Genomic DNA, 12,634 nt, shown 5'->3' on the forward strand with positions numbered 1-12,634 from the left:
TATTTTTTCACCATCGTAATGGCGGAAGATACCTTCACTTATGTATATTGATGACCAAAATGATCAATATGGCAAAGTATGAAAAGGATCAGATAAGAGGCAAAATGCAAAATTCGTTTATTTTATCGAGGTAAGCCAGTTATCAATAGAATTTTTGTTATTAATCCACAAGAATAGTCGAAATATGATTTTTCTAAGTAGAATTTTATTTAATTCTCATATAAAGATAATTTAATATATTATCCCTATTAATTCAATTGAGATTCGTGTAAATACGAGTAAACACTAGTACGAGATTTTTGCTCGCAATTTTACCGATTTAAAGTTCATCACACTTCCAATTAACCCTTTTAAACGAAAACAACAAATAGTGTGGTCAGAACACTATCTTAATAAACATGTTTCAATAGAAAATACTCAATATAAAATAGTAATAACAGTGGGAAAAAATCCCAAGTGAAAATACGTACTTTTGACTTTTGATTTGAACTGGATGACTACTAAGAGAGATTTGAAAGCTGAAAAGTACTACAAATGGAAGATAAAATACCCGACTATAGATTACAATATTCATTTTGAACAGGAAATTGACAGATTTTGAGACATCGACCGAACAACACCAAGATATAGGAAAATCGCGCGATTTATAAAACACATATATCTCCGAATCTCGAGCCAATCAACATTTTTTATTACCAAATTCGTGTTCACTGGGCATAATTCTATAAGAAAAGTCATATCTCGTCTCTGAACCAAAAAAAAAGTCGTCATTTGTCGAACAGTGTAATCGTAAGTGAAACATAAAAGAGGTATGTAATAAAAATATTGTATGTGCTCATATGAAGTTCTGCGTCAAAATGCGATCGAGTCATAATCAAGCGTATTACGAATTAGGACACGGACTAAGGACACACCAGTTCAAAATGGCGTAATGACATCGTCCTCTGTTTGACATTTGACCCGGCGTTGATCGACCCCAAGAGGACCTTCCAAGTACGACAGAGTTCTCTTCGAAAAAGTCTCGATAAAAATGCAATTTTACACTGTAAATGTATTTCACATTTGAACACACTTACGAGAATCAATATATCTTCCATGCCGATTGCACAATTCAAATGCGATGTGCATCGCGCACGGTAATGGCCATTATCGCGCAAACGCTCGTCTATCATAAGAGATTTATTTCCAGTTGGAAAAATGCGAGTCGACACGCGCAATTTCCGCGACAGAGTGCTTCAAAAACTCATAGACTTGACTTTCATGCAGATTAGCCTTGCTGGAGTAATCCCAGATAAGCAGAAGGCACTTATCCGAGTGAACTTTTGACGACCGGACGAACACCTGCCGTTGTATTCCAAGATATGTATATGTATATTCTACATACATATATGTTCATACAACGGACGTTGACTGTCTTTTAACTGTTAATTCTATAGCATTGGTGGATATTTAAGTACTGGCACGTCGTAAAAAGCGAGTAGATTTAATGTGTAACATGAAAAGATACGTCAAACTGGCCAAACGGCAACTTCCTGGTGTTGGGTGAAAGAAAAGGATGTTTTTGATCTCACTCAATTACACGAAAAATAACGGTAACCGATTGGTCCAAATTTTGTACTAATTGACTAATAAGTAGGGATCTCAAATATTCGAATATCGAATAGTAGCTTTAAATTATTTATTTTTAGTTTTAAAAGTTCAAGATATTATTAAAATTTTAAGAGAATCATTATCCGTAAAATCAAATAGAACTAAATGTGCTGTAGATTGAGAATAAAAAAACAAGTCCGTATAAAAAGTATTCGAATATTCGGATTTGGAATCCCTACTAATAAGAGACTTGGAGATATTTATTTATTTATTGAAAAATCAACAGGCCTCAGATATAGAAATTCATAAAAATAAAGAATAGTAAAAGTTTTCTGAGAAAAACATACAAAACCTCGATTCTCGAGAGTAAAAGTACTACTTCCGGTTCAGATAAAAATATTTAAAAAAAATACAATGTTATAAGATTATTATTTCCATTACACTGGATGGTGCCATTGACATTTGTCACATCTCTCTTCATTCTCTGCACCACTTCCTAAGTTACGGAAGTCGCGACCATTTAGAAAGGTTGAGTTAGTTTATTTAATTATGAGTTTATTAAGAATTCTTTTTTTTTCTATGTCATGTTTTATTTAATTATCTTTTCTTTATTTAATTTGTATATCTAATTTGTTTATTTTAGTTGTATTTCATGTACCCTTTCTTAATCTTTTTAGCACACTCGTCACTTTGGAACAATCTGTTAGACGAGTGTGCTTGATTAATTGATGTTGTATAATAAATAATAAATAAATCCCAGTCCGATTCAGCTAGCTCTTTGAGAGATAATTGAATTCAAAGACTTAAATAAAAGAGGACACCTATAAGGGGAGGTACCATTTCCGGTCAAGTTAAAAAATTGAAAAAAATTTACGTAGTGTCCATAAAAATTTCAGTTCGATAGGACTAACGATGTTCAAAAAATCCTCAAAATACACAGACACACACACACATTTTTGTTATATCATGAAAACGTGATCAGTGATCGATTCCGAGTTCGAATCAGTCAAAATATCGAGTTCGAATTTTCGCATGATCACAAAACTTCATCTATTGTTACTTACTACGTACATAGACAAAGAAGAAATACACTATTAATCGCAATTTTTAGCTTTGGCATTTAGTAAAGATTTGATGTAGGATTTTAAAAAAGTTATTGAATAGAATTCTACATACATATATCTATAGTTAGACATTTGTAAAAATCATAAAAAGATAGCATCACAATAAAAACGTTGACGTAAAATATACATAAAATAAATAAAAAACTATTTGTTACGCTAATTACATTGTACGTACGTACATTCAGCATTAAGTCAAATTGTCAATAGCACATTTTGGACTTTGTTTATTCCATTACTACTATATATGTAGGTACATAGTATTTAATGCCAAATATTAATTTAATAAAAGTTGATTTATAAATTAATCGACGACCTCTCCGGTGGTCACGGTCGCCAGTTTCGATTGTTGCATCATTGAGGAACAATTACTAAAACGTTCAATGATTAGGCTTGACGATGATACATATATCAACTGGTTAAGTCACGAGGTGATAATTACGAAATCCTGGATACCTAACTACATAAAATAGAATACATACTCCAATTGCTCGTCCACCTCTGACCTAAGGCAAAAGGGAGTCATCTTAGCTCACGTGTCGTCGATTAAACTCCTACGTGAGTCAACGATCATTATTAAGGATTGTGATATCTGAAGGTATGTACGTATGTACATATATAACCCCTGTGTATATGTTTATATATACCTACATTCCTCAAGATTCGATTTAAGAATTAAAAAGGTCTAATTTCGGCACCTCTACAGGCGCAATCACACTGAATTGTACGGCACAGACGTGCACATGGTTTCTAGCTGGGAAGAGCGTTTCTTCAGGTCATTATTAATTCGTACGATCTTACTATTTCGACAAGTTTCTCCTTGATTTCTAAAAATATGGGAATCACCGTTATCTATCATTGTCAAACGTACGTCAATACAAGGATAAAATATCGCCACGATTTGGGAAGATCGCGACGGAATAGACTAAGCATGCCAGCGATTTTTTTGCATGTGCAAAACTATGTGCCGTCCATCCGATGGGATCCTACATATGTATGTATATGTCACAGTGAAATTATATTTCAAATGAAAGTATATTTTCACTGACGTTTCAGTGAAATCATAACCGGTTACATTTTCAAGGTTGATTTTATTCATTTAAGATTAGATTATTATGGTTGGTATAATTTAAGGGTTAGGATCGGTTTGGTTAAGTAAGGGTTGGCCCTATTCATTTAAGATTGGATTAAATGTATAGAGTTAAACGTTGTAAATTCATTGTTTGATACATTTTCACTGCTTGAATTGGTAAAAATATATTTTCACTTGAAATATGCTTTCACTGTAACATGTATACAAATTTAAATGGAAGCTGGAAATGCTATCTTTGTTTTGAATAAATTGATTATTCGATATTTATTTTTTTCGATTCAAAAAAATTTAATAAAAAAAAACAACGAATGAATACGTACTATTAGATTCGCCATGTTTAAGCTGTTTATATTACAAATACTGAGCGAAGCCGGGCAAAACAAATAGTATACATTTATAATAAATTAGTATGTACGTACATATGTAAACATTTTAAATAAATATCTACTAATGAAACTATTCAAATATAATTTTTGAATAGTTTCATAAGTCTACATTAATCTACAGTGAAAATATATATTTTTTAATAAAAATAAATGTAAATTAACGTATCGCGTCCTTAGAGCCCAAACGTGATAAGTTATCACATTTGCAAAGTTATTCAATTTAGCCAAATCGTGGAGTAAACAGTGATAACTCCACGATTTGGCTAAATTGAATTGTAAGTGCAGTTTTGTTCCAGTTTTCATATTCTATAAGAGCACGTTGGTAAACTTTTAAAATAGGGTCCCGGTTTTTGATGATATAATATGTATATATGTAGTTCGCGTTATGTAATAAAAAGCAAAAAAATAAAAGGTAAATTTTGTAAGTAAACTTATTCTTCTATTATATATAATATATTATTTCTGATATATACATATCTGTCTATCGGTTATCTATCTATCTGTGTATCGGCTTTGCCGCATTTGTGTTCGAAAAAAGTGGTCGAGATTGTAGCATATTTTAAACGTGTCCATTACGATTATTTTTCATCATCTAACCATCAGAAACGATTTAAATTTCCATCGTTTTATCAAAACGATCGAAAGACTATAGGAATAGTTACTGAATCGAAACATAGAATAGGCTTGTAATAGCTTTCAATTGAAATACGATAGATCAGAATGAATGATGAATAATTATCATTTTCAAATTCAGTCCCTCTGATTTATTGCAATTTTTAAAACACTGCACCGAACAATAGGCGAATACGAGCCCCAGAATGGGAAACTCTGTAGTTAGAAGCCAGAATGATACTTTCAACGACACTCATTTACTAAAATATCCCGTTTGTTACAGACATTACTAACAAACTAACCAGTAGATTCTATGACAGAATCACTAATAACCATACTAACACACTTGTGAAGAGTCTCGGTGATTACAAAAAAATGTCTAAACCCTTCAGGTATAACACACAAATTACCTAAACACCATAATCTGCTTTAGATCATCGACTTTAGAGGGTCTTTTATTAATATTATGTATTAGATGTATTATGAGCATTTATAAGAATTGTAAATAGGTTTTTGAGCTCTGTTTCCTATTATGCTGTACATTAACATTAGAATAATATAATACTATGATTACTAACAAAATTAAATTAAAATTGTAAAATAGAAAATGATCAGTAGATCAGTAGCTATTAAAATATATATAAAATTAATAAGATTGTGCACATAATTTAGTAATAATAAAAAGAATTTAAAAATCAAAAAAAAAAACTCCTTCGAATATATTACAAGACAGATAGATACCCAAGTAAAGCGACAGTGTAGCAACATTATCATAGCAAGTAAGTAAGTACGCATTGCCAACCAGGAATTCGCTCTGTGGCAACAAACGAGTGTTGCGAAAAACGCGATTATAGCAACGCGACCACGAGGAAGTGACTGGATTCGACACAAAACCAAACAGAAACCAATCAACTGCGAAACATACCTTTGGCCCATCCGGTCAACACGTTTCCGAGATACGCCACCTTGAACACTGGGTCTGGCTCGCTGATGTTGACACTGCTGTGCCTCTTCAGCAACCTGCCCAAACCCTTGGACAGAGTCCTGAAAGTCTTCTCCCGAAAGTCCTTAGTGGCAGCAGCCACAGACTCAGCACTATCCACACTCTTCGACAACGACTTCTGATTGTGTTCGTGCAACTTCTGGCTGATCAACTTGGGCAAAGTGGGCAACGACCGCCTCCTCTCCTTGAGAACGGTCTTCGCTTGAAACACGCTGTACACATTTGAATTCTTCTTGTAACTCTGCACGTCAACACTTTCCGGCTGTTTGGACTTGGTCTCCGGATCAACTTTCAGGCATTCGGCACTTTTGGCTAGGATTTTCCTAGCCGTCGTCGAGTTATTGTTGAGCTTATCACAGTCTGTTTTATGGTTGAGCAGCGATATCGCTGACTTTTCCCTTCTTCTCAGAGTCGAAGTCTTCAATATGAGGTTCTGCTCGCTGGAGCTCCTAGTCTTCAACACGTGCACTTTGCTGTAGACTCGATCGGTCTCGTCGAACCCTATGAACCTGTCTTTGATCTCGGCAGCCTCCTCTTGGGTCGGCTCTTCTGCCAGCAGCTCCTTTTTGTTCTCGTGCATTTTGGACTCGAGTTTGGAGCAGGACTTGCTGCGTTGACGTCTCGCGTCCAGAGCCGTTTTATGCGCCATCCTCGCGTGTGGCACAATTCATCCTCTCGAAATATCACACTGCACTGTTGCAAACTGTCAGAACTGCCATCGTGGTATATGATCGTGATAGCACTGTGCGAACGTAGTATAGTCGCGAACGATGTTGCCGCGGCCGCGTCTCGCTGGCAAATGATTCACCGAACGGCAATACGGCAGTCGACTGCTCTTGCTATTGAGTCACCTTCGTGGAAGTGCTGGCCACTGCGTACAGTACGTCTGCAACAAATGGAAATGATACTCCGGTTAATATATTGTACACACATCATCATCATCGTTGTCAATTACGGGGTGTTTACGTACGAATTACATATATGTACGTATATATAGGATAGGGTTACCATATCGTGGTCATTTAAGGGGGTATTCTAGTCTAGACTCTAGAGGCATGAATTGTAGGTATTTTTTCAGGTATAATAAAAAAACTATTTCCTATAAAAAGTACTATTTCCGGTTCGGATAAATATATTTAAAAAATATAAGGTTATAAAGATTATTATTTGTATTACATGTAAAAAAATTTCAGTCCGATTCAGTAAGCGGTTTGGGAGATAATTAAATTCAAAAACTTAAAAAAAAAGAGGACGCCTATAAGGAGAGGTACCATTTCCGGTCAACTTAAAAATTGAAAAAAAATTTACATCGTGTCCAAAAGAATTTTAGTAACCAATACTAAATTACAATTCGATAGGACTAACGGTGTTAAAAAAATTAAATCAGCTGATAACTAAAAATAATTGTATGTGATGTATGTATGTAAGCTTATTGTAAATCATATTAACAATTAGATACAACATAACTTATTATTGAATACTTATCTCGCAGATAAAACCCAGTGAAGAGATATACTTTTAGCCGTGAAATGTCAAATCTGACATATTTGGCCAAAAATCAATATACATCGTGTATTACCCTACAAGAAGCTACACGCCAAATTTGAAATTTATATGCATATACATATGAGAGTTAAAACTATAAATATTTATATATTAGAGAACGAGAACCAATATAGCAAATTTCATAAAATATAGAGTGAATTATAGGCGTTTAAACAATTAAAATCTGATATCGCCATATCAAGGCGAACAGGTTGGAAGATACGGGACGAACGCTTATTAAACGTCAAGAAGATTTACTTTCCGCGTGTTTAAAACGCGTTGTATACGATATTTTATCTCCAACGTAATGGCAGACAATACATTAGCGTGTATTGATGACCAAAATGAGCAATATGGCAAAGTATGAAAACGATCGGATAAGAGATAAAAATGACCACTGACACAAAAGCCATGTGAAACGTAAAGGAGGTATGTAAAAAAATACACAGACACACACACATTTTTTCCAGATCATGAAAACGTGATCAGTGATCCATTTCGAGTTCGAATCAGTCAAAATCTCGAATTCGAATTTTCGCATGATCACAAAACTTCATATATTGTTACTACGTAGGTACATATGTACATAGATAGAGTAAAAATAAATAAAAATTATGTGTCGGTACCGTGTTCGATCAGCACGCGGTCGATTTTTTTAAAAATACCTAAATAAATATATTTAACTAGTTGTTTTACCCGGCTTCGCTCAGTGTTTGTAATATAAACGGCGTAAACATGGCGAATCTAATAGTAAATATTCATTTGTTTTTTTATTAAATTTATTTGAATCGAAAAAAGTATAATATTGAAACAATTGTATTGTCGTCATAGAAACTTTGTTTTGTTTTCGAAGTTCCCAACCAAAGATACTTACATACAAAGTCTCTTTCGAAATTACATACATATATACTAGATATATATATATATATATATATATATATATATATATATATATATATATATATATATATATATATATGTTTTGTTTTCGAAGTTCCCAACCAAAGATACCAAAGATATATATATATATATATATATATATAGATATATATATATATATATATATATATATATATATATATATATATATATATATATATATATATATATATATATATATATATATATATATATATAATATCGCTATTCTTTTTATATTACAATACTGAACGAAGCCGGGTAAAAACACTATTATATATATGTATATAATAATTAGAGGTAGGACCGGAAGCGTGCCGTTTACTGATCAATTGTTGTAAATGCTTTGTAAAAAAGGTTCGGCAAATCTTTAACAATGCATTTACAACATGTGAACAATAAACGGCCCCCTCAGGCTCCGGTGACTAGTTATGACTAAAGGGCAGCTAGTCGTAGTTGCTTTTACAAATAATAATAAACCATTCCATTAGTGTTCACAGCAAAAGAGTAAAAAAACATGTTTTTTATAAAAAATTAACAATAGTGACCCTTTTTGTGCCAAAAGCAACCACCAGTAGCCAAAGTTTAGTTATGACTAGAGGTAGGACCGGAAGCCTGCTTTTTCCCGGAGACAGGGCGTTTTGGGTCTATTTTCCAGGATAGCATAAAAAAGGCTTCCTCATAAAAATGAACGAAGCCCGACGAACAATGAACGATGAACTGCGCAAAGTTGGTCCGCTCTTTAGTCATGACAAATTTCGTAGGCCCTACAAGGGTCTAAAATGCTCCAACACCAAACTTTTGTTTTAAGCTTGTGAATAAGTATGTATGTGCATATGTATGTATGCATGTGCGTAAAAAATTCATGGGAATATAAATGACGTTTGGTAGCCCTAATATCAATGTATATGTACATACGTACATAAGCCCCATTTAAAAAAGTATACGTTCTAAATATAACCGTTTAATCATCAGTTGAATAATAAATGCAAAAATGGGGGGCGCTCATTAACATTATTAATATTTACAGGTGTTGTTAACGCCGTGTGAGCAATTGTACAAATACTGAATAAATTAATGATTAAAAATCATTATTTTTGAAAATGGCATACCTACAATAGATAAAGAAGATCCTCCACAGGTATAAACAGGTAGACTTGGTTTAAAAAAAAGCAGATAAACAAGACTCAAAACCTGTTCACTACAATAGAACCATATATTTCCACTTTTTTTTCCCTTTAAATACAAGCATTAAATATATAGATAAGGAATTGTGAATACTTTTAACTACATACATACATACATATATTGAAGCAGTATTTAATTGCTAAAAATTTCGTCTTGATTGTCAAGCCCTAAACATGAATTGGACAATTCTAAAACAACATAAATAAAAACCATATTTCAGAAAATCTGCGAGCGATAAACCGTACTGATAAGTTGTACGATTTGGAAACAAGTCGCGCCATTTATTTTTATTTATTATAAAATACCAAATTGCTAATGAATTAATAAAACTAACAACTATAATATAACATATCTACATAGTTAACAAAATTAAAAAAAAAACTATAATTAGTAACCCTAAAATAATATAATATAATTCCAAACATAGCATTTTATTAAACTTACATATATAATCTATTAGCCACAGTAAAATTATCAACCAGCAACATGTGTAGCTCAGTGGTTAGCGTATAATGCTTTCTACTGAGGGGTCATGGGTTCAATCTCTGGCCTGGTGTTGCTGGTCAGACCTTGGATATATTACGCAAGTTTGATCGATTCATATCAGAACTTGCCAATTTATCTGATTTCATGTTTGAAACAGTTCCACCTTATTCCTCGCCTTTATTCCTTTCTCGCAAATTCGAGTTTTAAAGAATATACTACCCACTCTACTCTGTAAAAATGGATGTTTTCTGGCAAAATTTGCTGTATATTGAATTTGTCCATAGCTATTGTATAAAAATAGTTGTCCTTTCGGTATTGAATAAAAATATATATGTATATGTAATTGTATTTGTAAAATGTTTGGAATTGTAAGGACTTGCATTTGTACAAAAAATGGGTTTACCTGTAATAAAATTTTACAATCATCGAAAACGTCTTAAACCAAAACGTCTCATCACTGATATATTTAAAATCGTTGATAAATCTGCTACCTACTACGTAGTACTTTAACCAAAGGAACAACTCTGCGTGCGACAAATCGTCACGATAAGTTAACAACTAGTTGGAAGACTTCAACATACATATGTATGTAAGCGTCACTAACAGTTATTGATTTGACTCCGATTTACAAACAGGAACAAACCTATATTATAACAATCAATCAATGTCATTTAATACATTTAAATCACCATCATAGCTTTTGGCCGAATTCAACGTGATTCATTGGATATTATTTTTTGAATTTCACTTCATTTAAAAGCGTTTCACCGATGAAATGAAAACAATGAAAATCAACAGAGTGCCACTTTTCTTTGAAATAGCAAACTTTCGCGTGGAAATCATTCGACGACTGCAATACAAAATGAATTTAATCAAAAATTATGCAGATTGTAAAAACAACAAAAAAAAAATCATTAACTAAAAATTACGCATTGCCGTTACATCGAATTGATCAAACAAAGAGTTGGCTAATCTAAACACCAAATTACAATACAATTTACATTAAACATTACAATATTCAGTTAATTTAACACATCGAAGTACGCAACTGTGTAGGCACGAAACGTTAATTTAAAACAATCCATAATAATCCGTATTGCGCAACATTCATACGAGTGCGTTACGCAACGTTACGCCAAATTAATTAGAATTGAACCTTTGAAAATCAACTGAAAATTTAAATCTGTATTATTTTATTCGAGAGACAAGGATGTGAAAAAAATTGACATTCGATCGTCGTGCTGTTGAAAATTTCGCAAAAGCAATCCACTATATACACGTCTGGTCATGGATCGCATACGAATTGAGCGTATACCTGTACAGGTGTGTCATAAATTAAATACACCCGTTCAAAGTGTAGTTAAAATTCAATAAAATACACATTTAACATTGTCGGGCTGTGAAAATTTTCGTATAATAAATCTTCCGTTTCCTGTGAAATCTATAAAGGGACATCCCTTTCCGAACCCATACCCGCTTTTGCAGTACAAAGATGTCCGAGAAGATTAGAATTAGGATTTATTTAATCATAATTCAGGACTCGTGTATCTTTTTTTTGTTGGAATTTTCCAGTTTTATTTAAGTGAATTCGTTTATTTTATTGAGGTAAGCCAGTTATCAATAGAATTTTTGTTATTGATCCACAAGAATAGTCGAAATATGAATTTTCTAAGTGGAATTTTATTTCATTCTCATAATAAAGACAATTTAATATATATTATCCCCATTAATTCAATTCAGATTCGCGTAAATAAGAGTAAATACTAGTACGAGCTAATTACCGATTTAAAATTCAGCACACTTCCAATTAACCCTTTTAAACGAAACCAAAAAATAGTGTGACCAGAACACTACCCCAATAAACATCTTTCAATAGAAAATACTCAATATAAAATAGTATTAACAGTGGGAAAAAATCCAAAATGAAAATACGTATTTTAGACTTTTGGTTTGAACTGGACCACTACTTAGAGAGATTTGAAAGCTGACAAGTACTACAAATGAAAGATAAAATACCCGACTATAAATTTCAATATTCATTTTGAACAGGAAATTCACAGATTTTGAGACATCGACCGAACAACACCAAGATATAGAAAAATCGCGCGATTTAAAAAACACATATGTATGTATATCTCCGAATCTCGAGCCAATCAACATTTTTTATTACCAGAAGAAAAGTCATATCTCGTCTCTGAACCATTTTTCGTGTCGAACAGTATAATTATTAGAAAACATTTGTAGACATATGTATATCATATTTATGTATATGCAAATATGTATCAAATCATATCAAAATTGATTTTTATATACACGTGTATCACACCCAAAGCGTGAAAGTGCACAGTTCATGAATTTGACATTTCAATACCTCCTTATACCCTCTTGCGTATTTATTTTGCAAAAAATATACATTGTGTCTACGATTCCTTTTTCGGCAATAGAAATAATTGGGTGCGCAGCTCTCAGAATTTTTTCTTTTAATTTGAAAAGTCAAAGGGTCGTCCTTTGACTGAAGCCGAATGTCACGTGTTTGCAACACGTGAATACTTACCTGACAAAGCAAAAAAAAAGCACGTGCAAATTACAAAGATAAGATTTTTCCATAATATTGTGAGCCATTATACATTTTTACATATTTTGAGCCGAACAAAATTAAATGTTTTTTTCGGAAATCCAACAAACCGCTGAA

At 32.7% G+C, this 12,634-nt stretch overlaps 1 protein-coding gene across 1 annotated transcript in view; it reads right to left on the minus strand.

Annotated features, from left to right (window-relative positions):
- Positions 1 to 12,634, minus strand: part of LOC143915609 (uncharacterized) — an 86,742-nt gene that overhangs the window by 35,274 nt on the left and 38,834 nt on the right. The window contains exon 2 of the mRNA XM_077436322.1: positions 5,728 to 6,691. Within this exon, the coding sequence (XP_077292448.1) occupies positions 5,728 to 6,454 (727 nt within the window). The 5' untranslated portion in view covers positions 6,455 to 6,691. The remainder of the gene's footprint in view (positions 1 to 5,727; positions 6,692 to 12,634) is intronic.

This window comes from Arctopsyche grandis, chromosome 1 (genome assembly GCF_051622035.1).
Source record: "Arctopsyche grandis isolate Sample6627 chromosome 1, ASM5162203v2, whole genome shotgun sequence".
Lineage (NCBI taxonomy): Eukaryota > Metazoa > Arthropoda > Insecta > Trichoptera > Hydropsychidae > Arctopsyche > Arctopsyche grandis.